The 27,739-nt window shown below is 36.7% G+C and overlaps 3 protein-coding genes across 6 annotated transcripts; 2 read left to right on the top strand and 1 right to left on the bottom strand.

Annotated features, from left to right (window-relative positions):
- Nucleotides 1-2,770: 2,770 nt before the first annotated feature.
- On the bottom strand, nucleotides 2,771-5,103 carry LOC108195624 (lichenase). Its single transcript, XM_064082159.1, has 2 exons — nucleotides 4,983-5,103; nucleotides 2,771-4,806 (listed from the first exon to the last, which is right to left on the bottom strand). The coding sequence occupies exons 1-2, from the start codon at nucleotides 5,053-5,055 to the stop codon at nucleotides 3,926-3,928; spliced, it is 954 nt and encodes a 317-aa protein (XP_063938229.1). The 5' UTR covers nucleotides 5,056-5,103; the 3' UTR covers nucleotides 2,771-3,925.
- A 6,596-nt stretch (nucleotides 5,104-11,699) lies between these two features.
- Nucleotides 11,700-17,150, top strand: LOC108194237 (uncharacterized). 4 transcript variants are annotated; one of them, XM_064080723.1, is made up of 10 exons: nucleotides 11,702-12,378; nucleotides 12,541-12,574; nucleotides 12,652-12,727; nucleotides 14,543-14,664; nucleotides 14,753-15,113; nucleotides 15,419-15,663; nucleotides 15,864-16,067; nucleotides 16,148-16,240; nucleotides 16,322-16,438; nucleotides 16,538-17,150. In XM_064080723.1, exons 5-10 carry the CDS (start codon nucleotides 14,786-14,788, stop codon nucleotides 16,913-16,915), a joined length of 1,365 nt encoding a protein of 454 aa, XP_063936793.1. In that variant the 5' UTR covers nucleotides 11,702-12,378; nucleotides 12,541-12,574; nucleotides 12,652-12,727; nucleotides 14,543-14,664; nucleotides 14,753-14,785; the 3' UTR covers nucleotides 16,916-17,150. The 4 variants fall into 4 exon arrangements, with proteins under 4 accessions (XP_063936796.1, XP_063936795.1, XP_063936793.1 ...); XM_064080724.1 differs by having other exon boundaries at nucleotides 11,702-12,439; XM_064080726.1 differs by having other exon boundaries at nucleotides 11,700-12,574; nucleotides 15,428-15,663.
- Nucleotides 17,151-22,610: 5,460 nt separating this feature from the next.
- Nucleotides 22,611-27,739, top strand: LOC108196777 (putative casein kinase II subunit beta-4). The gene is made up of 5 exons (XM_017364212.2): nucleotides 22,611-23,152; nucleotides 25,038-25,256; nucleotides 26,240-26,349; nucleotides 26,450-26,615; nucleotides 27,281-27,739. Exons 1-5 carry the CDS (start codon nucleotides 22,909-22,911, stop codon nucleotides 27,409-27,411), a joined length of 870 nt encoding a protein of 289 aa, XP_017219701.1. The 5' UTR covers nucleotides 22,611-22,908; the 3' UTR covers nucleotides 27,412-27,739.

The raw sequence follows: 27,739 nt of genomic DNA, 5'->3' as shown, positions 1-27,739 counted from the left end.
GAGCAGTAATTCATAAATAAAGGGTGCTTTTATCTCAACAAAACCTTAACTGTGTTTCACCAATGAATCATGAATAGGGTACCTGACTTTGTTTTGTATATAATAATACTACAATGGTGATACAGCGCAGTGCTCGAGCTCGAGTTCTTAACAAACCGAGCTTTTATCGAGCCGAGCTCGAGCTTGTTCGCGAATAGCTTGGTTTGTGAACAGCCCTATGTTTATCCACGTACTTGCTAAATGCAGAAACAGGGACAGCTTCGTAGCGATTTGTTTCTATAGTTGCAACGATAAATTCCCTGTTAATTGTAGCAGAAGTAATTGTGTTTCCTAAAAGTGTAGAGTATCTTCATCAGTGTTCTAAAAATCGCCGAGTCGGCCGAGTACTCATTTTTAACCCCTCGATCTGAGTTCCAAGTAATCTAGTTTAAAACCGATTTACTAAAACATCGGTCAAAATTCGGTTTGACTCCGAGTACTCGAGGTCAAAATCCGAGTTTGACTTCTCAATTTTTTTATTGTTTTATTTGAAAATTATTCCAAAAAGGATTAAACGTAAATCTATATATTTTTTGGTCTTTTTTTTTTTGCAAAGTATTGTCATTAATTAGAAAGTATATATGTTTTATCATTAAAACTTGTGAATGATTGTTATGTCAAAAATTATCAAACAAGTAACTTTTATTTGAACTTCATTATTTCAATGTGTTATCAAAATATTAATATTATTAGATAGTTTTATTATTAATCGGTATATAATTATATATGAGAGAAAAAATTAATAAAAAATATCCGATTAGTTATCCGATAACTCATTCCGAGTAATCCCCGAGTTCCGAGTACTCAATTTTCCGGAACCAAACCGAGTTGAACCGAGTTCCGATTTTTACAAACGTGATCTTCATAGGTGACTTAAGCAATCCAAACCAAACAACAGCCTCTTCTTACAAAGCAATTTTCTAATAACTAAACCAGGTCTTTTAACTATATGTGATCATATTTGGTTCATATTTAGATTCAGTTAAGATATAAAGGACCTAGTCAAATTTTTTCTAGTAAAAAAGAACTTGACATTTGTTATATAATGCTTCTCAAAGACGAGCTCAAACTACACAACATTGAAATACTGATACAGGATGATAACTTAATGAGGAAATAAAGAGAAGCAGTCTTCCTGGTATCATAAAAGACAATCTAAATTAGTATGAGGCCTATTGGGAGGAGCCCGAAAACAAATTTGTAAGCGCTTGGCCACAGCCCGGAGAGGACAATATCATAGTAATGTGGAGTTAATGGGTGATGCGTGGCCCAACAAGTGGTATCAGAGCCTATGGTTAAGAAGTTGATCCTGGAGTTGCGGCACACAATTAGTAGAGTAGCAGCGGATGAATAGTGGCAGTATAAGGGGCAAAGAATAACTCTGTTAGTATGAGATGAGGGATTTTGAGAGGAGTCCATAAACAAATCTGTGAGGGGGCTTGACCACGGCCCAAAGCGAACAATATCATACTAATGTAGAATTAATTAATGAGTGTTGCACATCCTGTTGGAAAATATGGGTATAAGTCCCATATTGGTAAATAATATTTTGAGCATTATGTGTGAGATATGATGATATCTTTTTGATAATGGAAATTATTTTTTCCAAGTGGAATTTGGCTCAAATATTATGGCATAAATTAATTTGATTTTGTTTCAGATTAATTGATATGGTGTATATCTTGATATATTTAATCTGATCCTATTTCAGATTATATATGGGATATAATAACTTGCAAATATTTATTTGATTCTGTTTCATATTATTTATGGAATTAGTGTGGCGTGCAAGTTTTACACCGATTATGTAGTTAATAACGATTAATTATGGAAAAGAGTAGTGCACAAGTCTTTGTCACCTATAAATACCCATATAGGTTGAAGGGTTTTGCATCATCAAACACATCCTCCTCCTCCTCTCTCTCTCTCAATACCACAACCCTAAATCTCTCCGGTAATAGTTGTCTTGCTCGATTCAAGCTCGCCGAAGGTGCCGTTCTTGTTAACGACATCGCAATCCGTTTTATCCTGGGAAGCTTTCGTTCCACTCATACGGTGAGGAGGCGAATACGCTTTAAGGAGACAGTTTCGCACTGGACTCGGATTTTCTTCATATCCTTCTGTTTAATCAGTCTCCTTCATTCTTCTTCTATTTCTTCTTCCGTTTCGCACACACAAACACATATATTGGTTTTTGCACAGATTGGCTAACACATCCAACAATAACCGCAAAAGAAAACACAGTTATTGGAAAATCGGTTTTTGGTTTTCAATGAAATCCTTATTTGATGAAAAACAAGAAAATCAAACATAATCTTCAGATTAAATAATATATGCAAAGATAACAACTAAAGTCAATAATGAAATTTGTGTTATCTTAATCATCCCAAAGCATTACACAGTCTTGTTCATAGCAATCTCAGATTTCCTCAAGAAACTGCATTTTATTAAAATTCCTGAACCTTATTCGACATACACAAAATGTGCTACATGCACACACGTCAGTTATTGCCTAATGGAAATTTATTTGGTACTTAGCATGTTTATCGTTCCAAAAGATCCCCCAGTGCCTCTGACTCTCGTCACCCTTCAAGTTCTCATCAAACAGCGCATAGATATAGGTCTCTATCCTCTTCTGAGGTCTTTTTGGTGTCCCACCAATGCGTACATGATTAATTAATCTGTTGTTATTGTTGAAATTTTAATAAAGATAATAATAAGACTACTAATATAATGCAGAAAAACTAACACTTGTATTTATAAACCAGAATACACTTAATGGCTACATTGTGTTCTCTCTGTTTTAAATAAAACTGAACGTACATGTAGGATATATATACCCTGATGGAAACTGAATGCAAGAGAAACACTAGCTAATAACTACTTCCTACAAATACTCCAACATCCCCACTTATTCAAAACTCCTCCTGATATTCCTCAAACAAACAAATAACCTATTCTATCTCCTATTAACCTGGTTTACGTGATTTAGCACTAACCCAAATAAATAAAACATAATAAAAATATTATTATCTAAAAACATGTTTTAGATTAAATCCCAACAATCTCTCCCTTAATCTAAAACTTGTGAAGCACTTCTCTTCATCTTGTGATGCACTTCTCACCACCATCTTTTCATTTTGTGATGCACTTCTGATCACCACTATCAAGTTTGATGCACTTCTCATCAAAAACAATTTTGGAGTATTTTTCTCCAGGGTGCACTTCTCACCAACAATTCTAAACTAAAAATTTCTTTCATGACCACTTGTGCCATGATTTTCTTCTCACGAACTTCTCCGGCATCGCCTTGTCTTTCTCGGCAACCCTATACTACACATGCATCCCATACTACACGTGTAGCTTTTCCACCATACTTCTGCAACGCCTACTTAAAACTACATCTTCTCTGCAACACAACGCCTCTGCAGCACAACGCCCGGCACCCGTGACGCCAACACCCAGCAACAACCCAAAGATCGGAGGAAAGGCTGTTAAGCCCTGATACTCTCCAACCTCGCTCTGATACCATGTTGAAATTTTAATAAAGATAATAATAAGACTACTAATATAATGCAGAAAAACTAACACTTGTATTTATAAACCAGAATACACTTAATGGCTACATTGTGTTCTCTCTGTTTTAAATAAAACTGAACGTACATGTAGGATATATATACCCTGATGGAAACTGAATGCAAGAGAAACACTAGCTAATAACTACTTCCTACAAATACTCCAACATCCCCACTTATTCAAAACTCCTCCTGATATTCCTCAAACAAACAAATAACCTATTCTATCTCCTATTAACCTGGTTTACGTGATTTAGCACTAACCCAAATAAATAAAACATAATAAAAATATTATTATCTAAAAACATGTTTTAGATTAAATCCCAACAGTTATGAGTTGCTGCATTTTGATTATTGGCTATATGATTATCAGCAGACCATGAAGCCTGGGGCCATCCAATTTCTGAGACCACGATGTCCAAAGAGGATCCACCGGCCTTCTCCAGTGCAGAATATACACTATCTACCATGGCATCGAAAACATTACTATAGCCAAGTGGGCCGTCTTGTACAAGAGGTTTATTTGGAATCTGGAACAGAGCGTATTGAAGTCGTACATCCTGCTTGCTCTTACTAGATGCCAACTCTATAGGATTATTTGGCATTTTGTAGATGTAGTCAAAGTAAGGGTGAAGATTTACTAGAATCGGTGCATTGTTCTTGACCAAGAGACTAATAATAGGGTCAATAAATTCTCTAATCTCCGTCCTCAATTCACCCTGTGATGGTGGGAAAGACTGGTGAAGAAGCTCTGTTTGATCAAAAGCAGAGGTCACTTTGATTCTCTTTTGTAGTCCAGCAGCAAAAATTGCACTCTGAATGTTTTGAAGGGCCGGAAGAAGGAATGGTGCATACTGGGAGGTTTTGAAATCCAGTACTGGACTTATTCCATTACCAACAACAATATACCTAAACTTGACTTGTTTATAGTTTTGGACATTGCCTTGGATCCACTCGTTTGCATTATCTTGGCTGGACGCCACCCATTCAAGTTCGTCATTAGGGACACCAAGAGTGACTTCAATATTAGTGTTACCAAGGGCTGGAAGAGCATTATGGTCAGGGCCATAGAGTCTCATCCTTCCTATTCCAACAGATTGGACAAGAGACACCGCTTCTCGGGCTGGTGGCTGACTGTTACCAAATGTTCCATAACACACACCTATTGGCTGCACTGCCGCTTTGAGGCCACCTGCATATTCACAAGATCACTACTAATATTAACAAATAAACATGATATACATAGAGCACGAGTGGATAGCCCAAGTGATGGGTTTATCCTATGTTGTCCCGCAACATATGTCCATAATTTAGTATAACACTTAAAACATATAGAAAATAAAGCAGTATACTGTATAGTCTATATACCTGAAGAAGTGATCTGCAAGAAGAAGCCAAGTGAGGAAAGTAGAAAGAGCATCAGAGGCAACTTTGATCGCATTTTGGTAGGAAAATTTACCGCACTTAAAATCTGGTTGTTCTAAGAGTCTAGAAAGGAGTGTGACAAAGATATGTTTACAAATTAGTCCTATTTATATCCAAAATAATACAGCTCCGGTTTGAAATATGGAGCCTGCTTACATATCAATAGTTTGTTTGTGTTAGGCACTCATTTATGTCTGTTGCGTATTTATATCTGCTACATAAGCATGCTATTATTTTAGTAGGCCGTTAATTGTAAATTTAAAATAATATTTAAAAAATATATTTTTTATGTATATATATATTTATTTATGTTGGTTATATATGAGTGTCAAATTTATCACTTTATTAAAGTTTAATAGTTATTATGCTTATAAAGTTAGAAACTCGGTATTCTTTATTTTTGAAATCAAGAAACTCGGTGTTCTAAAAGTGCGAAGGAGGAGTCTTATACAATTAGCATAACTTAAATTGGGTGTTTTAAATGATTTTTGATTTTATATTAAAAAATTGGTTGTCTATAATAAGTCATAAATTGATTTAAAATTATAATCAGTCACAATCTGATTTAGATTCAGAAGGGGGTAGAATGTATTTTTTTGAAAAACTTATTTTATTTTTATAATTTATTAAAAAAGAATTAATTTCATCACGCAAATAAATAGCCTATCAAAAATTGTTTTGATTATGACATGATATTGTCCTTGTTAGGCATTTATTTATGTCGGTTACATTTCATAAGATGCATATACAATGCATGCATTTATGTCGGTTACATATTTGTAACGTACCGTTTGTCCATTTTGGATAAGTATTTATGCTGATTACGCTATTCTCTTATTAGTTTTGGTGGCTAACGTTACAAATTTAAAATATTAGTAATAATCCGGAAATTGTATATTTCATATATGTTATCAGTAAAAGATTATTTGATATCAATTTATTAGAATTTTGAGATGCCTTGATTGTATAGAAAAATCTAGTTTTTGCCACCCATTAAGATGGATACAAATCAAATTATATTTAAGATATAATTTTTACTTTTTTACTATATCTAACTTTTATTTTATTTATTTATTTAATAATAAAATCTGATATGAGGTCATTACATGAATCCAATTATTATAATAAGAAGTTGTTACATTTCACATCATTAAAGCATAAAGTAAAAATTATTGTTCATAATAAGTTGACTTCGTTTAACACAATAAATAGGGACATGGACATGTCTACGTGGACTCTCATAAAAGACAAGGATCAAAATTTCAAAAAAGAATAACAATCGTTATTATAAATCCTAGTAATTTAAAGTCATAAAATATGTCATACACGAGTATTCTTAAATAATTAATAGATATTTGGATAATTTAATATTTTAACAATTGTTAATATACATATTAATTAGAATTTATAAATACAATTAAGTAAGATATATATTAATGTTGTTACGAGAGTCTCAAGAAGTGAAGTTCAATAAGGAAAGTAGTATGAGCATCCTTGAAGGCAATTTGTTACGGTGACATTGGAGAATGTGATTATGTAAGGAATCGAACATGACCCTTGGAGGAGTTATATGTAAGGAATCGAACATGACCCTTGGATGAGTTATATTATGAATCAAATTAAGTGCTGAACTCGATCATCTTTTCGTTGATTAATGGGGAGATATTTCAAGTGCAGTTAGTTTAGAAGGAGGGTTGGAGTTATTTTATTATATTTATTGTTATATATCAATTTTATAAATCACAAGCGGCTACATGCGTATGACGTGGAGCAGCATGAGTTGGCAAGTATGGCTAACGAGGCAAAAGTTATCAACGGGATAAAAGCTTGGGAAGTAGTTGAATAGAAGTGAGTGGATAAACTATGAAGAATAGGAAGTAACTGCACGCATTTTAAGGAGGATTAATTAAAAATAGTTTGTTATTAACGTGGCTACAATTTAGGAGGAGGTGGTGAGTAAATAAAGGAGAATTGGAGAAAAGGACGAAATGGACTTGAAGTGGGACACTACGTATTGGCATGGTATATAAACTGTAGAGGTGATAGGCTAGAAAGAAAAATCTCTTCTTCCCCTAGTCATTATCTATACACTATTTCGGGGTTTTCCGCGTCACCAAATATTTGTCTCGTTTTATTTATTTTATCGTTCAAATTAATTCACTTAGCATTCACCCGTACAAAATTTCGTTAAAACAATTTGGCGCCGTCTGTGGGAAGTGTGCTAAGATCGAATTGATTTGACAATGACCACCAACAGCCCACCACCGAAGTCGTCACAACCACTAACCGACGCCGAAAAGAACAAACAGCTAGAAGAGGCAATGAAGAAAATGCAGGCGACAATCGATTCCCTACAGAAAGAGGTCACGACATTACGTAAAGACAAGAGCACAGGACACACCAGGTCGACCAACAGGCCGAAGAAGACCTTGCTGAGTGTAGTACGTCGTCTAGACTTGAATGATGGCGAGGATGAGACGACACCAGAAGAGAATGCTGAAAATGATCAACCTCCGCCTGAAGACGATGAGGAGGCGGACAGGGATGGTCGACATGATGAAAGACGAGACGACGACAGGGACGACAAAAGGGAAGACGACCGGGATGAGTACCATGACGGCCATGAAAGATGGAGGTCGAGGCATAGGTCGTCAAGGTCACATGACAAGGTCCCAGAGTCAGTCGAGAAGGAACTCAAAGAGTTCCGTGAGATGATACAACGAATCCCCGGAGTACCCAAACCTCTGGAGAAGGCGACCCCCACAAGCTACGCCGACTCACCTTTTACTGATGACATTGCACTTGTCGACATACCGAAGCGTTTTGCAGTCCCCTCTATGAAGTCGTATGACGGGTCGACGGACCCTCTGGAGCACATCGCCCAGTATAAGCAACGCATGTTTACCGTACCGATCACGAGCGATTTGAGGGAGGCATGTATGTGCAAGGGGTTTGGTTCAACATTGGCAGGTCCAGCCCTACAATGGTTCGTTAATCTGCCCAACGGATCAATAGAGACGTTTGCAGACTTGGTCGACATGTTCAATTTGCAATTTGCAAGCAGTTGGGTGTTTGAGAAGACGACCAGCGACCTCTACAGAATAGTCCAACGACACAGGGAGCCGTTGAGGGACTAGTTGATGAGGTTCAACAGAGAAAAACTGACGATCACGAATTGCAACATCTCGACGGCTATAGAGGCCTTCAGGCGTTGATTGGAGAGGGATTCACCGTTGTATGACGAATTGACAAAGTACCCTTGCAGGACGATGGAGGACGTACAGGCCAAGGCCATGGCACATGTCAGACTGGAAGAGGACAGACGGGAGGATGATGAGAAGTACTACCGTCCAAGTAGAAAAATCACGACTTCCAGAATAAGAGATTACAAACCATACGACTGGACATCATCTAGTGTTGAAGGCGGTTCAAAACACCATGGACGCGATAAGAAAATTCACTGACACCTGCAAAGGCCCTGATCTTATAGATATAGTGGTCAGACGAGGAGCATATTAATTGTCCACAGATCACAAGTACCAAGGACCTGGAATGATTTTCATTTAAAAGCATATCACGTGTAATGTGCCTTACTATCTTTTCCTTTCTATTCAAGATGTCATGTTTGAATAAGTAAATTAGGAGATTGTTTTTTGCTTGGCCTTTCGCCACTTAGGTTTTGCTTGATGTTTGCAAATAATTACCATGCTATAATTGGTTTCAATTAATGAAATATGCTCATACCTTTGTTCGATATTACACATGTGCTATAATATGTATGCCTTGATGAACATACACTGGTTTTGATTCTTTGATATGCCATATGATTTCTGCTTATGTTACACTCGTTGACTTGCATAATTTTTTCTATTGCTGTGTTAAATTACTTGTGCTTAGATTCACTTATCACATATTTTATGGGTTGATCACCCTTCACAATTAATCGACGCTTTCGCAATATGTAATATTATACAGACACGTCAAAATATTTAAGTATCGCAATAAAATGACACATGACATTAATCAGTCCTCGACTTCTACAACTACAATTACGAGCTAAGTTTCAAGAGGGATTTTGGCCTTTTAACTAGTGTTGGAGGACAGGCCCAAGAGGTCCAGCCCATCATTTAAACTACTCCAGCACTATCTTGGTAACGGTCGGAGGCAGGGATCACGCCGCATTAAAACTCCATTACCCTCCTAATACATCAGGGAGACGTTACAACATGGAAATCACCCCCTTTAAATACCCCGGTAATATGAGATAAACATTCACTTGATCTCTACAACACACACAAACACTTGCAGTTTCCATTAAACCTCACCTGGAACCACTGACTTATTCTCACACCGGAGGTGAATCGGGGAGACAATCCCTCGCATTCTTCTCCTTTGCAGGTCCTATCGGGATATCCGCATCCGGCAGAATCTTGGTTCCAACATTGGCGCCGTCTGTGGGAACTGCAAGCAAGCTTTGTGTAATCTGAGACGATGACAAACAACAGTGATCAAACACCACCGAACCCAAATAACACTCCTCTCACCGGAAACCAACAACCTCCCATCACACCTGTAGCCCTGAACTTCGACAGCAGCCCCGAAGGCCTCTTACCGACCCCTAAAGAGCAACAACAGATGCTGTTAAAATGGAGAGAGGAACAAGCCGTCAAGGCCCAGACGTCGAGGGAGAACGAGCAAGGAGCGGCCCGACTAGCCAAGAAAAGGGAGGCCGGTGAATTGAGGCTGAAAGCCCTCCGGTTGTAGAGAGAGGAGATTGAGTTGCAAGAGAGAGTCCTCAGGGAGGCCCTCGAAGCCGAAAACGTGATCGTTATGACCAAAGGAGAAGGGCAACCCACGAAGAGGAACCGGGAAGACCAAGACGGGTCTTCGGACTCTGAGTCGCGTCCCCGAAGGTCGAGACACCGACATATAACCCCGTCGGATTCTGAGGAGGCCGAAGAGGGTCCCCACACGAAAGACCGACTACGTCGAATGGAGAATGCTATGTTCGGAGACAAACAGTTAACTCACGAGCCGGTTGTAGTCGAGGAGATCGAGCAGTTCCGACCACCACCAGGGAGGCAGTTCCCGAAGATGACCGAATTCGACGGCCAGGAAGACCCGATCGACCACTGTGACAAGTACGAGTCCCTCATGACGGGTATGGGCCACTGTGATATTATATTATGCAAGATGTTTAAGACCTATCTGAAGGGATCGGCGACAATGTGGTATCGGTCCCTAAGGCCCAGGTCGGTCAGCTCGTACGATCAGTTGAAGAAGAAATTTTTGAGGCACTATTCCCATCTATGCCGAAGGGTGAAAGATACCGAAGCACTCATCCATTGCAGGCAGAGGCCGAACGAGGAGTTAGGGGATTATCTGGCCCGGTTCAAGGAGGAGGCAGGGATGATCACCAACTTAAACAAAGTCAAAGCTGCAGGATTCCTAACGGCTGGCTTAGACCCAATTAAAGGTAAAAAGCTCTGGTCTTCTCTTTACGATATACCACCCAAATCCTTGGATGATATCTATCTGTGTGGTGAAAGTATTCGTAGAAAGATAGAAACCGTGGGCAGCCATGAACCGTAGGAACGACCATTATAGTTCCCGGTATATGCTTGATTTATTTGAGTACACTAGCGCTTAGTACATTTACAGTTAATGCCGAACCGCACCCGTATCCTGGGGGCAACCTGATTAAGATACGGGTCCGCCGGACTCTATATTTTGAGTATTCGTATGCTTGTTTTTATCTCAAGGGACGATAAATCCGATCATATCTCGTTTATTAAGCTAAAAACAACCTTCCGAATACTGGGGGAATGACAATCATGTACTGAAGCCTCATCGGCTAAAGACGTACATTAGAATTTAAAACAAAACGTGTGCCGAAGCCTCATCGGCTGAAAACGCACATCACAATTAAGATATCTGTCGAGACGCTTCGGTCAAAGACACACATCACGATTAAAGATGTGTCGAGACGCTTCGGTCAAAGACACACATCACGATTAAAGATGTGTCGAGACGCTTCGGTCAAAGACACACATCACAATTAAGACATGTGTCGAGACGCTTTGGTCAAAGACACACATCACGATTAAAGATGTGTCGAGACGCTTCGGTCAAAGACACACATCGCAATTAAAGATGTGTCGAGACGCTTCGGTCAAAGACACACATCACGATTAAAGATGTGTCGAGACGCTTCGGTCAAAGATACACATCACGATTAAAGATGTGTCGAGACGCTTCGGTCAAAGACACACATCACAATTAAGACATGTGTCGAGACGCTTTGGTCAAAGACACACATCACGATTAAAGATGTGTCGAGACGCTTCGGTCAAAGACACACATCGCAATTAAGACATGTGTCGAGACGTTTCAGTCAAAGACATACATCACAATTAAAAGCATGTATCGAGACTTTCTGGTCGAAGACATACACCCGATCAGACCTCTTGTGTTAAGTTACCCTCCAAATACTTGAGAACGACAGTCATGCACCGAAGCCACATCGGCTCAAGACGTACATGATAAATTACCATTCGACACACTTGTATCGAAGCCTCATTGGCTAAAGACGTACGCTAACAGCTAAGATGAATACACGTGTACCGAGGCTTCATCCACTACGCCATAAAAGGCCTATCGCAACGCGACCTTTGTAAATGTTGCTAAAAAATGTTACCTTAGCTACACTACTTTCACCCTTCCGCAACATAATATTTTTCATGTTAGCTTAGCCAAAAAGGGGATGTTGCCTTTGTTAGAAAGTGTTTAAGGGTGCAACATGGAGACAAATATGTTAGCTTAAGCTATTAAAATGTGAAAATAATATTTTAACTTAAAATTAAAGAAAAAAGTAATTACTTGTATTAAAAATAAAAATAGAAGTTATGTAATAATATAAACTAAAAATATAAAAAATTATATAAAATATTAAATAATTTAATAGGTGAATGATTTTATTTTAAATAATAAATATATGTTTATTTATTTAAAAAGTAAAATAAAATGTAAACAAAAAAATAAAATATAAACTAAATATATGTATATATGTTTATTTGAACAAGCGGGCGTGGTTCCCGGTGAAATCAGACAAGCAGCGGGACTTTGTTTCACTAACACCCCGCCCCATTTTTTCACTTCCTTTTCCACTCACACTCAGTCATCTCTCATTTTCCACACAGTCCTCTCTCGCTCTTCACCCCCACATCTCGTCTCTCTCTCTCTCTTTTCACCCCCACAGTCGCCTCTCTCTCTTTTCACCGTGTCTCTCTCGTCGCTCTGGTCTCTCTGGTCTCTCATCAGCACATCTCTCTCATCTCAGGTTTGGATTTCAAGTTAGGGCATGGTTTGAGGGCTCGATGCTTTGATACTCCTAACTAGGGGTTTCTCTCTTTAAATCAGGGCTTCATTTCTTTATTTTCTTCCATTTACAGGTCTTTCTTCTTTTAAACTACATCTAATCGTACTTTATCTTTGATTTCAGGTATTTTCAGCGGAGGCTTTGCATTTGGAATTAGGTATGGTGGCTTTGATTTAATTTTTTTCATTTGTATATAGTGGGGGCTGTTAATCTAACTTTATTTTCTATTTTCAGGGCTTCTTCGGTTGATTTTAAGGATTTCATTTAAAGGATTTAAAATTAGGGTTTCAGTTTAAAGATTTTGCTACAGGTATCTCCCTCTCTGCTTCAACATTTTTGAGTTTTTGGGTTTGTTTTTGTTGTTATTTGTTTTTATTAGGGAAGTTATCTGATTTTTGTTTTTATTAGGGGTTTGGAATTGCATTTTATGAATCTTTGTTGTTTTCATTTTGTGGCATTTGTTATTTGTTGCATTTTGTAGTTAATATTTGTTACTAGTTAACATTTGATTTATATTTTGTGGTAAGTGTATGTGTCCAGGACTTGTTATTAAATATTTATGCTTGAAATAGGTTGTTCTGGTGACCAGTTATGACTCTGTTTTGTGGTTTCTATATGTATGCTCTGTTTATAACTTAAAAAATTTGACAATTAAGAGTAGCTGGTGTTGATTCTCTGTTGAACATTTGTATATTTTTGTGCTCTGCTGCCATACATGTAAGATTCCATTGTAGATATTGTGAGCTAGTTGGTTAGATGCCATAACATATTATCTTGGCTCATAAACTCTATGTATACTCTATATATAACTTAAGGGAATTGCGATAAATTTCTATGTATGACTTACCTGATTAAAAGAATATTGTTGTTAATGATTTGTATGATTAATAATATGCATGTGTTTGGTCTTATATTTGAAAGTGAAACTATAAATTATGACATATATGTATATTCTGTTTATCTTAACCCCTGGGATGAGGTAGTACATGGCAGATATGTTAACCCCTGTATAGGTTACCATAATAAACATATAGGTTTTGAATGTTTTATTTTAAGTATAATCCATATATGATCTTCAATATATAAAGTAAAATAATGGTCTTGTCTAGGAAAGGCATTGAAATCGTTTGTTTATGTGACCTAAATAATAAATAAACTGAATTGTCTTAATTGTAGCCATGGACGATGTGGATAATACTTGGATAAACCTTCCAAAGTATAGTGTCGAGTACATCAGAGGAATAAAATCCTTTATTCGGAATGCATTCCCTAACGTAGCCGTAGGTGATGAAATGACATGCCCCTGTAGAATATGTAAAAACATAAAGTGGCATAGTCAGGACCTTATATACGATCATCTCATCTGCAATGGCCATTCGCCTTTGTGCTCTGAATGGATTGTGGGAATTGCACAGATTCCTCTCCAGCCAGTTAACGACGAGGATCTTGATTTAGGGGATAAAGAGAATAATTTAAATTTCGAAGATAACCTAGATGAGATGTTTCATCAGCCTAATGGACCAAATGTCGATGCTAAAAAATTTTATGCCCATCTTGAAGAGGGAAAGCAACCCTTATATCCAGGCTCCAAAAAATATTCAAGATTAAGTTTTATTATCCGACTTTATTCCTTAAATTGTGTTCACGGAATCACGGAGTCTGGATTTGGGACTTTCTACGTAGAAGATCCCACTGAAAAGATGATATATAATGTCATCAAAAAAGTGCCTAGGGACTGTTGTGATATCGAAAAAGATGATGCCAATGAAGGTCATGAAAATGAAGAGCCAATGGTGCATACTATTCCCCTTGTTCCAGAAGTGGACAATCAGGTCATAGATTCCAGTTGGTGTCGGGAAGATGTTCCAGCTCAACAAATTCTCATAGATCCGGATAGAGTCAAAGAAGCTGTCTAGAATTCTAAATGAAATTGTTTTGTTAACTTAAAGTTAATATCTTAAGATGTCTAAATATTTAAATCCTTGGTGCACCCTCTTTTGTAATTTGATCTAGTGATACATTTGTGTTTAAGTACTGTTTCCATTATAAACTTGTGTTTCAATTCTTAATTAAGTATATCCGCATAATTAAGTATATTATGCTCTGAATTTACCTGTGCTATTAGCTGGACTTAAAAAAGCTGAATCGAAGGACAAACAAAAAGAAAAGACGCGGGATGGGAGTGAAGATTATGATCCAGCACAGGATGATGGTAGCGATGCTGCTGGATCAGTGTCTCCACCAAAGGTCTGTATTTTTTAGAGTCGAATTTTATGGTTTCAAGCATTATAATTATAAATTAATTATTTGGGATATATGCCCCTGTATTTTGCAGGGAAAGAAGAAAGAAAGTAAAAAAAAGCTTGTCATGGGACGTGGACCAACAACACGTTCTCGAGCCAATGTTGGAAGCAAGACAACTGAGGATGGAAGCGATAAGGAACCGACGCATCATTCGGTACAACCAACAACAGTTGCAAATCCATTAATTGAGATACCCCAAGCAGATGATGGAAATGGTTCAATGACTGCTTTTTTGGCTCTCCGGAAACGCCAACAAGAGGAAGCTAAAAAGGAAAAAGAAGAAAAAGAAAAGCTCGAAAAAGAAAGAGTTGAAAAGAAAAAAGCTCTTGCAGATGCAAGTAAAAAGGTTGTTCAAGAATCTATGCCTGAAATAGAAGAGGGCGATGAAGAAGGTAAGCAATTCCTATTTTATTTTATTTCTCGATATAAGTTTTTCAAGTTTGAGTACATTTCTTTGTTGAATGATAGGAGATACAAGAAACACATTGCTTATTCATGATCTCAGTATGATAAATTATGGAATTTTTTTTAAAAATATTCTTTAATATCTCTAGTTAAACATGATAACTGTTATAATTCAACTTAGAGTAGTTAAAATTAAAGATCCCCATTTTGAATTTTTTCAACAGCTTATAACTCTTATTAGCTCTACTTAAACATGATAACTCTTATAATACATCTGCTGAAATTTGATTAGAAGTTGTAGTTCCATACCGCCCAAGAGGAAAGACAAGAATGGATAAAGTTCATACAAGAAGTTTTGAGCAGAGAATTGTGATTGGGATGAATGAGCTGGGCCAACCCATAACAGAAAATGACAAGGTACTCTCTGAGCTGAGTAGCTTTTTGGGAACACTGGCCAAGCGATGTGTGCCACTGACTTATGTAACTTGGCGCAAAGTTCCTAAAAATTTGAAGGAAACTATGTGGAATTATGTCAAGGTAATTATTGTTGAATATATCAATATTTTCTTGTTCTTTTTATTAGTAATGCATAATTCAAAGCAGTATGAATTAGGAACATCAATTAGTTAATTTTCATTTTGATTGGCTTATAGAAATGTTAGGTGATGATAAATTTAATTAGAGAATGTGAATTATATGAGTAGTTCGATAAAGTAATTCTTATTAATATTTGCAAGGCCCGCTATATTATTCCCGATGAACTGGAAAGTTGGGCAATTGAGACAATTCATGCATCCTGGAGGGGGTATAAGTGTCGAACTAAGGCAGCGCATTATACAGCTTTTGAAACTGATGAAATTAGGCTACAAAATAGGCCTGATGATATTCCACTTGAGAGGTTCAAATTGCTGTTGGAATATTGGAATGATGAAAGTATTCAGGTATACTTGTGATTTTAGGCACTAAATATTGTCTTGGGAACATAGTATAAGTTGCTCAACTTTCGTTTAATTTTTTGTAGGATAAAGCCAGGAAAAATTCAAATAGCCGCAAGTCATATACCGAGACTCACACTCTTGGTCCTAAAAGTATCGCACAGCTTCGACACAAAATGGTATATGGTCATCTAATTTAAATTAATGATTTCTGGCTTTCTTGTTCGATAATTTATGTCTCGTATAATCTATTTTTGTAGAAAAAGAATGCCCCAGATGAGTCTGAACCATGTGATGCAGAGGTTTTTGTGAAAACTCGGACTCGTGATGCAGGACGCGAGTACAAGACCAGTACTAAAACAATGAAAAAGAAAATTGTAAGTATTTAACTTAATCAGTTACACATAATATTTGCCCTTTCAGTTTTCTCTGTTTTGCATTTGCTCGTTTATGTTCATGTTATTGTACTTTTGTAGGATAAAATTAACAAAAAAATCAATTCCGGGGAGGCTGCTGATGAAATGCTTTTGGATAAAGAGCATGGCCCGACTTGGCTCTTAGGGAGATGCAAGAAGCCGCAAAAACTATCAGCTGCTGCTCCAACGGATACATATGTCAAAGAATTGACAACAAAAATTAAGGAAGGCCTTGCTGCTGAAGTCGAGGAAAAAGTGAAGAAAATCCAAGAAGAGGTAGATGAGCAGGTAAACAGGAAGGTGCAACAAAATTTGGCATCGGTCCTTAAGAAACTTGGTGAAGCAAACCCGTTCACAATTGATGTTACAGAGCTGTGTGCACATGTGGCCAGTGACAATGACGATGGCACACCAATGACTAAAGGCACCAGCTTCTAGTTTGCTAATAGTATGGTTGTTTAGACTTTGGTTCTTTGAAGTTATTTTGACTAGCTAATAGTATGGGGTTATATATCTAGACTTTTTGTTATTAAACTGTTAGTTTGCTGGTAGTTGGTCGATTCTGGATATTATGTTGGTTTAGCTGTGGATTTGATGTTGGAGTAAATTGGATTTGATGTTGGTTTTTGTATGTTTACAATGGTTTGTTGAAATGATGGACAAATTTTGGGAAGTATTGTATTTTAACAGTAGAATTGCAAATTTTTTTGGATAAAATGTTGCAGTAGCCTATTTAAATGTTGCAAAACTTGTATTTCAAAACTGTTGCAGTATAGGAAAAATATGTTGCCAATTTAGCTGCTGCCACCTGGCAACTTGATGGCCCCCACGTGGGCCCCACAGTGGCCCCCACGTGGGCCCCACAATGGCCCCCACGTGGGCCCCACTTTTTTAAAAAAATAAAATTACTCTAAGGTAACATAATTTTTTGTTGGAGTAGGAGAATAAAATGTTAGATTAAACACTCTTTGCTAACATATCTCGGTTGTTGCTGTAGGCAAACGATATGTTGCCTTAGACCCCCTAAGGCAACGGCAAAAATCCTATCATAAAATAAATGTTGCCTTAGCCCTTTTATGGGCCTTTAGCAACATATTGACCCCATTCTGCAACAATTTTTTTATGTTAGATAAGGCCTTTTATGGTGTAGTGATCGGCTAAAGATGTACAACACCAATTACACATATGCCAACACCAATTACACATGTGCCGAAGCCTCATCGGCTGAAAACGCACATACAAAAACGCGTATCGAGACCAGTCGGTCGAAGACATACTATAAACACATGTATTGAGACCGGTCAGTCGAAGACATACATCAGGATTACGCCCGAGGCAGATTAAAAAAAATAGCCAAATGCGCACCATGCTGAGGTTATGAACACCCAAGAAGCACTGAGGGAAAAATACGCTAAGGCAACATACATTTAAGCCAAAGATGCATACCCTGAAAATGGGGCCCGAACACAATCAAAAATGCCCGATGCCCGAAGGCACACCAATAATATAAATAATATAAAAGTTCAGAAGCCAGGGCTACTTCCGGATGGCCTAGCAGGTCGCCCGTGCTTTCGACAAGAAGTCTATGGTCCTGACCGACCTCATGAGCGCAAATGACCGACGCGTCGTTCTCAATAGCGACCCCCTGGTCTCTAGCATTGAGTATCGTCTTGACTGGCCTCTATTCGCCCTTCGGTATGACCGAAGAACCTCCGTCCGATGCAACCGATCTTTGAAATCATTCTCTCGATTGGCGACAAGGGAAGATAACCAATCGGCTCGCAGCAATACTGTGATGACCGGCCAGTATATACCAAGCGATCAGTCGGGAAGATGAAGGAACGAGGTCCCGGGCTCTTCGTCAGCTTCGGGACATCACTAGTTAGGCCATTAGTGGCCAGAATCGACCACTCGGAGCGATAAGACTCGACCTCCATCGCAGGTCGATGACGCCTCGGAACTGATCGGGCTTCGGGGGCCATTCTCTACAGACCTTCGGTTGTCAAGACTCGATTCCACGATCTTACAATCCGACTTCTCTTCTCGTCGGTCGACGAGACTACTCAGACTTCGGCCACGCACAGACCCGACCGAAGCGTGGGGACATGTTGGAGGACAGGCCCAAGAGGTCCAGCCCATCATTTAAACTACTCCAGCACTATCTTTGTAACGATCGGAGGCGGGGATCACGCCGCATTAAAACTCCATTACCCTCCTACCACATCAGGGAGACGTTACAACATGGAAATCACCCCCTTTAAATACCCCGGTAATATGAGATAAACATTCACTTGATCTCTACAACACACACAAACACTTGCAGTTTCCATTAAACCTCACCTGGAACCACTGACTTATTCTCACACCGGAGGTGAATCGGGGGGACAATCCCTCGCATTCTTCTCCTTTGCAGGTCCTATCGGGATATCCGCATCCGGCAGAATCTTGGTTCCAACAACTAGCCTACGAATGCATGCATCAATGTTTGAAAATTATATATTTGTCGAATACATATACCACATGCATCAACTTTTAAAAATAAATTTGTCGACTACAATTACGTATATTGCGAGTTTAAATACATCGACGTATTTAAGATACATGTCGACGAAAACTCACAACCCTTGGTCGAGCACATTACACACGAATTTTAACATATATTTTTACATGTCATCACTCACACGTGTCATAACATTGACTACATGTCACACATTACAATTACAAGTGACATAACGGTTACATACAACATATTACATTATGATTGTCTATAAGTTACATATCATGGACCGAAGACATACTACAAAACACTTTACATATTAGTACATTACATTACAATCACTCCAAATTAAAGGATCACATGAACCAATTTCAAGCCATGGACGTATAGGAGTATGATGTCGACAATGACAAATATGCGACATCTTGCACATGTCAGAAATATCTATAAGGGGCTTTACAAATATAATGCAAATCAATGTCACAACTTCACATGTTAATATTATGGGGCTGTCCGACGGGTAGGCTGGGGTTGTCCGATGGGTAGGCCGGGCTGAAAAAATACGTCGCTCAACACACATAATGGACGTCTACAATAATCATTCTAAACACATTATGAAAGCCATCTATGAGTAAGGGATGTTTTGCTAAGGAACTTCCATGGGTCTTGTGGTCCGACGGGACAACACTGAAGATGTCGACGGGACACACCCATATAGTCTTGTCTATGGAACTGAAGATGTCCTGACGCCAGAAGTCGTGACATCGACGGCAAGATATGGGTTGCAAACATATGACGAGAGGATGCACTAGCACATGACATGGACGTTGTGGATGAACTAAGAGGAATAGCGAAGATACGGATGGAGTCATACCGACAGAATGTAGCAAACGCCTACGACAAACATGTTCGTGTCAAGACATTTAACGTTGGCGACTTGGTCTTGCGGAAGGTATTTCAGATGACAATGGACATGACGGTCGACAAGTTTGCTGACACATGGGAGGGGTCCTACCTTGTTGACGCTGTAGTTGGACGCGAAGCATATCAGTTGTCAATCTTGGATAGAATTCAGATACACACGCTAACGTCAAACAAGGAAACACTTCGTATGATTTGGGGAGATTTTATTAATGATATAAATTAATAAATAAAATCTGGGGCTATTGTTATATATCAATTTTACAAATCACAAGCGGCTACATGCGTATGACGTGGAGCAGCATGAGTTGGCAAGTATGGCTGACGAGGAAAAAGTTATCAACGGGATAAAAGCTTGGGAAGTAGTTGAATAGAAGTGAGTGGATAAACTATGAAGAATAGGAAGTAACCGCACGCATTTTAAGGAGGATTAATTCAAAATAGTTTGTTATTAACGTGGCTACAATTTAGGAGGAGGTGGTGAGTAAATAAAGGAGAATTGGAGAAAAGGACGAAATGGACTTGAAGTGGGACACTACGTATTGGCATGGTATATAAACTGTAGAGGTGATGGGCTAGAAAAAAATCTCTTCTTCCCCTAGCCATTATCTATACAACTTTGTGATCATACGTCTGTAACATTATTTACATAGTGGATATTTGTTTCGGCTGGGTAACCAATCCCACCTGCGGTTTTTACCCTATTTCGGGGTTTTCCGCGTCACCAAATATTTGTCTCGTTTTATTTATTTTATCGTTCAAATTAATTCGCTTAGCATTCACCCGTACAAAATTTCGTTAAAACATTTATTTTATTTAATTTGTGTGATTAAAGTTTTATGAACAATTGGTTGTGCCTTTCGATGTGATACTTAGTTTTATGTTTTTTACCTAGAATTGTTAGAATTGTTTTATTAACTGAATTGTTGTATTAACTAGTAGCGTTAAATGGTGTCGGGCATGAAGCTACTGCAGGGGGGAAATATATTAAGGGAGTTATTCCCCTAAAATAATTGTGTAATCATCAAAAAGAAAAGATCTTAAATTTCAAGTTTTGATGATCACATATAACAGTACCCTCCGATGCATCAACGCCACCCGAACAAAGCAACAAGTAGACATGACTAATTAAGAAGAACACTCAAGAAAGTATGTTCCTAGCACAAATAAAAAAATAGGATGCTAGTGGAGTTGCACTTTTGTTTAATACATTCATGACTTGAATTAGCTTGTGATAGGACTTTGATATTTTCATGACTTTAATTGGTGTGTGACCACATTATGTGATCCATTTGAACTGGTATTGGCCAGTGAGCCCATTTGCCATTTGCTAAGCTACTTTGCCGGCTTCAATATTGTATCAATGAAATAACATCAAACTTCATTTAATGTTTTATATTTTTTGTTTTACTTTATAAACATTAATATCAGCATAAGTGAATATAATAATAACATCAAATTAAATATTCAACATGCATGTGTTGCAACCACTTCACTTACATTTATATTACAACCACTTAGGCACCAAAAATATTAAGCATGAACTAACATAGAACAATTATAACTAAGAATTTCTTCAATTTACGAGCTTCGTTCATTCTCCTTCTTCTCCAACAATTGGATGATTCTTCATGTTTCTTCCGAAGTACAATACATTCTTCATTTAAAACCAACATTTTTCTCTCCATAAAATAGTCATCAAATCTATAACTCTATATTACTTCTTCTCTTGCTCCTACTTTTTTTCTTCACTCCCTAAGTACCTCTCTTGCTCTTCTCGCTCTTAGTGTATAAAAAATATATACTTTCTTCTTGTATCTTACCAACACATATAAATCAAATTTAAAACTTATTAAATATCGCACAAAAACAATTCATAAAGAAAAATTCAACTTTTTACCTTATATTAACAACATCAGAGATCAAGATGGAAGATCGAATATATATTTTATACTCCACGAACTTGAACTGTTGTCATATGGATTTTTCACGAACAAACTAGAACTTCTTGAAGTGGACCTAAAAGGAAAGAAAAATAGCATAAGGGAGAAAATAAAGACGTTATAAACCATAAATCAAATTATAGAAAAGGGATTAAGTAATATGCATGGGTCAAATATAAAATTAACTAGACACGGGTAGCTGACTTGTTCATGCTAGTCGAAAGTCCATCTATTTTTCAATGTTATAAATTGTTCAAACTAAATTGAAAGTTTTAAATATTTAAGTGCAAATATTTTAACTTTCATTATCCAAATTGCAAGTTAAGAAATAATTGAGTGATGAAAACATTTATTTATCTCACTCGAATCCGACGAGATTTCGCGACTAGGCTTACCTATTTTTCTCATACTTTTTTAGCTTAAATGACATATATAATTTTATTTTTAAATTTTCTAGTTTGCTAATATTTTTTGTAATTTATATATTCCCATCGTTCGCGACAAAAGGTTTGACAAGCATTTTAAAACTCTTATAAAGTACAGTTTTTTAAATTATTTTATACATTCTTTATTCATATTTAAATTTTTATAAAAAAATTTAAAATAAGTTATGAAATTGTACATTACAAAAATTTTAAAATGTGTGTTAAGCAGCCCAAAAAATCGTAAAAAGATGAAGGGACCTTATAATCAACAAATACATATTTATGATATAAGTAGAAAAACATGAACTTATAAAATGAAGAAAATATTTATTGAAAATGTTTGTAGACAATTTTCCAACCAAAAACAAGATTAGAATATAGAGAGAGAAAGAGCCTGGGAGTCTCTCTCGTCGTCTCTCTCGCTGTACGAAACCCTAGTTTTCTCCGTCTCTCTGTACAGGTCCTCGGTTTCCGTGTAATTCGTCGTTCTTCCATTTCAATCTCTCAAAAAGTTTTCATCTTTATCAAAATCGAGTTAATTTCACTTGATTCTGTACACAAAATGATCGATAAAACGGCCTTTCATCTCTTTAAGCACTGAAAATACATATAATTAGAGTCGTGTATATATTATTTGTGACTAATATGATCAGAGATCGAGGCGGTGGATCTTCAAAGTCGGAGGTGGTTGGAGGAGCATTAGATCGAAAGAGAATCAACGATGCGTTAGATAAGCATTTGGAGAAGGCGTCGGCGAATTCTAGGCTTTTGAATCTCAAGGAGAGGGAGCGCCTTTCGATTCCGTCTACTTCGGCTGCTGGAAGTAGCAAGTCACAGTACGATAATCGAGCTTCGGTGAATCTCAATTTGAAGAATAAATGCGCTGATGGTTGGTATTTTAATTTTTTTTATTAGTGTAAATGAATTATTTCTTGATATTGTGTGATTGTTTATCATTTGGTTTGGATTGAGTATTGGTTGTGATTGTAGCTTTTACGTTTTAGTGTTTATTTTTTTAGTGCGTATTTAGATAGTGTAGTGGGGATAACAATCCATATTGAACAAATTAGTCTTGTACACTTTTGGAATGTTGTTTCAATGATAACTTAGCTCAGAGTAATGGATGGGATTATTAAATCTTGTATACTTGATTAGGAGGCACCACTTATTTCGTCTTCAAGGAAGATAATGTACATGGTTTACTGAACAGTCTAAACAAGACGAGAATTGAATTGTTTTTTTTGGTAGTAGACTTTAGTAGAAAATGAATTTTGAAAACCATAGATCTCACATTGTATTAATGAAATCATAATGAAGGATCCATCACAATATCTTCCTAATAATAGAATTAAATATGCCAAAATTCTCAATGAAAGTTGAAGAAGAAAAGAGTAGAGTACTAATTTGAATAATCCTTGAAGGAAATAAATCTGAAATCCTTAATTTAATTCCAAAAAAAAGATTCCTAAACTAAATAAGACATTTTGATTCTGCAAGGCCTATTTCATGGAGCAAAAGATTGAGATATTTCTCTATTACTAGCTTATTAGCTCTAATATTCTTGAAGAAGGTTCACGTGCTTGTCTCTCTCAAAGTGGCCAGGTTCCAATATTACTTATTATAAGAGTTGGCTAGGGTGCTCTTGCACTTCATTTATGATTATAAAATATTGGGAAATTAGTGCAACATTTATAAAGAGAAGTTTAATATGAGGTAGAATTGGCAGGTATTAAAACGTGAACTTTCAGAAAAAAAGATCCTTTTTATATCCAACATTAGGTCTATGTCTCCCGGACTTGGTATGGGTGGGATCCAAGAGTCTATTATTACTTTTAGGATTATTTGAAATTTTGGATATGGATCCGAAATTCCACACGGTGCCATGATATTAATGCTAGTAAACATTATATAGACATATTCAGTATACATTAAAAAACTAGTATCTACCACACAAATCGCATACACTTAATTATGTATGTTAAATTGTAGCATAATATCAATTGAATAGCATATAAACAAGTCGGATCTTGCTATCAACAAATAAGTTTTAAAAAGAGCTTAATTTTCATTTTGAATTGATTTGCTGCATGATGAAGTGTCGGGTTTTAGTAAGAATGATCTGACTCGGATCCCATACCACACCCATGTCATGTGCGACGGAGTCAGATTTAGGACAAAAAATGGGGAGTCCAGGTAACTGGGAATGAGGTGACATCTACCTTCTATTTATGTATTCTAAGTGCACTAATATTGCCTGTGATAAGTTTTACTTTAAATTTCATGCCAACTGACCTGTTAGCTATATATTGTTTGCTGGTATTGTACTTTCACATGATACATATTAAGAGTAGGACTCTATTGAGAACCGTAGAAATCTTGGATTTACATGTGATATATATTTTATGTAAACTTATTAATATATGTACAAATGAACAAGGCATTTGTTTAGGTGCATCTGTGTATATGCTCAATGAGTTATCTGGTAAAATTAGTTTTTATTTGAAACCCTAAGTCCTCATTTTAGTTTTAGATGTGATTCAGTAGTCTGAAGTTAGTTGTACTTAGTATTCTCTTACAATTTTTTAATGTTCATTATACAAGTAAAAGCACATAAAGTATTTCTCTTGTTAAATTTATAAATATGTTAACATAGATTACTGTTAAAGATGATATTAAACTGCTTTTTTATTTCTTAGTATCTATCATGCATCCTACTGTACATTTAGCAATCACATTGGATCTTGATTTTTATGCTTGACTTTGTAATATTGCAGAAGAATCTGAATCAGATAGTGAAGAGTCTGATGTCAGTGGGTCTGACGGGGAGGACACATCATGGATTTCATGGTTTTGCAATTTGAGAGGAAACGAATTTTTTTGTGAAGTTGATGATGATTATATTCAAGACGACTTCAATCTCTGCGGTTTAAGCAGCCAAGTTCCATACTATGATTATGCACTTGATCTGATATTGGATGTCGAGTCTTCTCATGGTATTTTTTTGTGTATAACATGTGAGACGTGCGTTCATATATGATATTATAGCGTGTTGGCCTGAAGTTGCTTTTCATAATGGGATATTTAGTTTATAACATGAAATTTAAGAATGGAGAATTGGAAATTAAACGACACCTGGATTGGCCTTGCTTCTTGTTATACAAGAAACTGCTGCTTGAGATAATTTTTTGTTGCATTCTGTTTATAATTACACATTTGTGTCATTAATCTGTACAAGTTTACCTTAAAATTAATTTTTACTTTCCCCATATTTAGGCAAATAGAATATCTTGTTTCTGGGTCCAAGAGAACTAATATGAATCAGAGCTGCATAGGATTAAAAAAAAAAACTAAAATGACAAATTGTAATTATTAGTGAAAGCTTAGCTTGTTGGTAAAGACTAGTTACCTGAGTTGAGTCTATAGCAGTTTCTGTACATTTATCTTCACATAGTACTAGATCGAACTGTGAAAATGGTAGGATAATGAGATTTGGTGCTTTCTACTCAACTAGGAGCTGTAGTAGCAACTCTAGTCTCAGTTGGGAGTATAATTTCTCATTATGCAAGAAAATCTCTATGTCATCCCTCTGTCCCATTTTTCTTGTCCTCCTGTGAAAACCCACGTGTCATTCAATCATAATAATTAAGTTTCATGTTAGCACAAATTTGTATTATTTTTTCAGAAAAATTAACAAATTTAACATATAATTACCTTATTAACTTAATTTGGACAACCTTTTTGGGACAAAGAAATTAGGAAATGGGGACTAGAAAAGTGGGACGGAGGGAGTACTTAACATCAATAATTTTGTGGGATTGCATTTAATTTATCTGTAGGATGTGCATCTCTCTAGTCATACATATCTCTACATTACATGTGTGTTCACAAGTTTGTCTGCGTGGCTTATAATTAATTTCTTCCCTGTTTACCCATCTCACTCTGACAATTCAATTTTTATTGCATTCTTAATTGATAGGAGATATGTTCACTGAAGAACAAAATGAATTGATTGAATCAGCGGCGGAAATGTTATATGGTCTGATACATGTCCGGTACATACTGACCAGCAAAGGAATGGCTGCAATGGTGAGTGTATAATCTTGTTCATCTCGTCATTTTATTCGGTTGTTTATGTATGCTTTGAGTGTTCTGTTTTTTCCTGATGATTGTTCCTTAAAAATTACAGTTAGAAAAGTACAAGAACTATGACTTTGGGAGGTGCCCAAGAGTTTATTGCTGCGGACAACCCTGCCTTCCAGTTGGTCAATCAGACATTCCACGATCAAGTACTGTAAAAATATACTGTCCTAAATGTGAAGATATCTACTACCCTCGATCCAAATACCAAGGCAGTATCCTTTTCACTATCTTTTATCCCTTTAATAAAGTTTCACAATATGTTTAATGTTGCTAATTTGCAAATTTCTAAATTTTATCATGCTTTATTGAAATCGGAAGATAGCATTATTTGTGGTTTGCTTGAATTTTAAATTGGTATTACCGATGTTTTTAGAGTTCTGCAAATGTGCCAATGAGTTTTTGTGTGGAATGTAGTGAGCAATATTACAGCTTGGATTTTTAGTTACCTTGTGTGTGTCTGTGTGTGTGTGTGTGTGTGTGTGTGTGCTGAAGCTAGTTTTACAGAGTGATGTCATGCCATTTTTATTTTTAGTATTATGAATTTATCTCACAAACTTGTTGCATACGGTCCTTCATACAAATATTGTTGCATGTTAACATATGCATATGCTCCTCCATACAACTATTGTTGCAAAGTCAACATTTGCATATGGTCCTTCAACCTTTCTAATTGTTAAGTTGATGTTTTGTTACTATAATCTGTTCTGCATTGTCATTTTTGTTATATATTTTGGTGTAGCATGCTCTAGCACCCATGATTAGGAGTAGAATATTCCCTTTCCACACCTTGGCTTTTGTAATGCTATGTATATATTCTGTCACAAGGTCATCCTGAATTCCTAATTATATTATCATGAATTCCTTGACATTTCTCAAGATATTGATGGGGCATACTTTGGAACCACGTTTCCTCATCTGTTTCTGATGACCTACGGGCACCTCAAGCCACAAAAAGCAAATCAAAGCTATGTCCAGAGAGTGTTTGGTTTCAAGCTACACAAGCCATGACAATCTATCTACGAACAGCATTATGTTCAGACTGGAGGGCAGTTTTCAACTTGTTTGTATGATGTAGAAGTGGTCTTAACTAGGCAGGGGCAGATTGTGGTTCTTTCAAGATAAAAATATATTTGTTGATGACAATTTTCTCCTCCGTTAAGCAAAATCTCTTTACCAAATATCTATGAATGTAGTGAGCAGTTGTAAGCTAATTCTAGTTTTTCAGAGGAAACTCTTGCTTTTGAACAAAGACAGACAACAAGAGAAATCATGTTGCTTGAACTATATTTCCTTCTCATTCCTGTAATCAGTATACATTATTTGCTTTTTTTGTGGA

This window comes from Daucus carota, chromosome 7 (assembly GCF_001625215.2).
Source record: "Daucus carota subsp. sativus chromosome 7, DH1 v3.0, whole genome shotgun sequence".
Lineage (NCBI taxonomy): Eukaryota > Viridiplantae > Streptophyta > Magnoliopsida > Apiales > Apiaceae > Daucus > Daucus carota.
The sequence above is the reverse complement of the archived record's forward strand: the minus strand, read 5'-3'. Positions and strand labels throughout refer to the sequence as shown.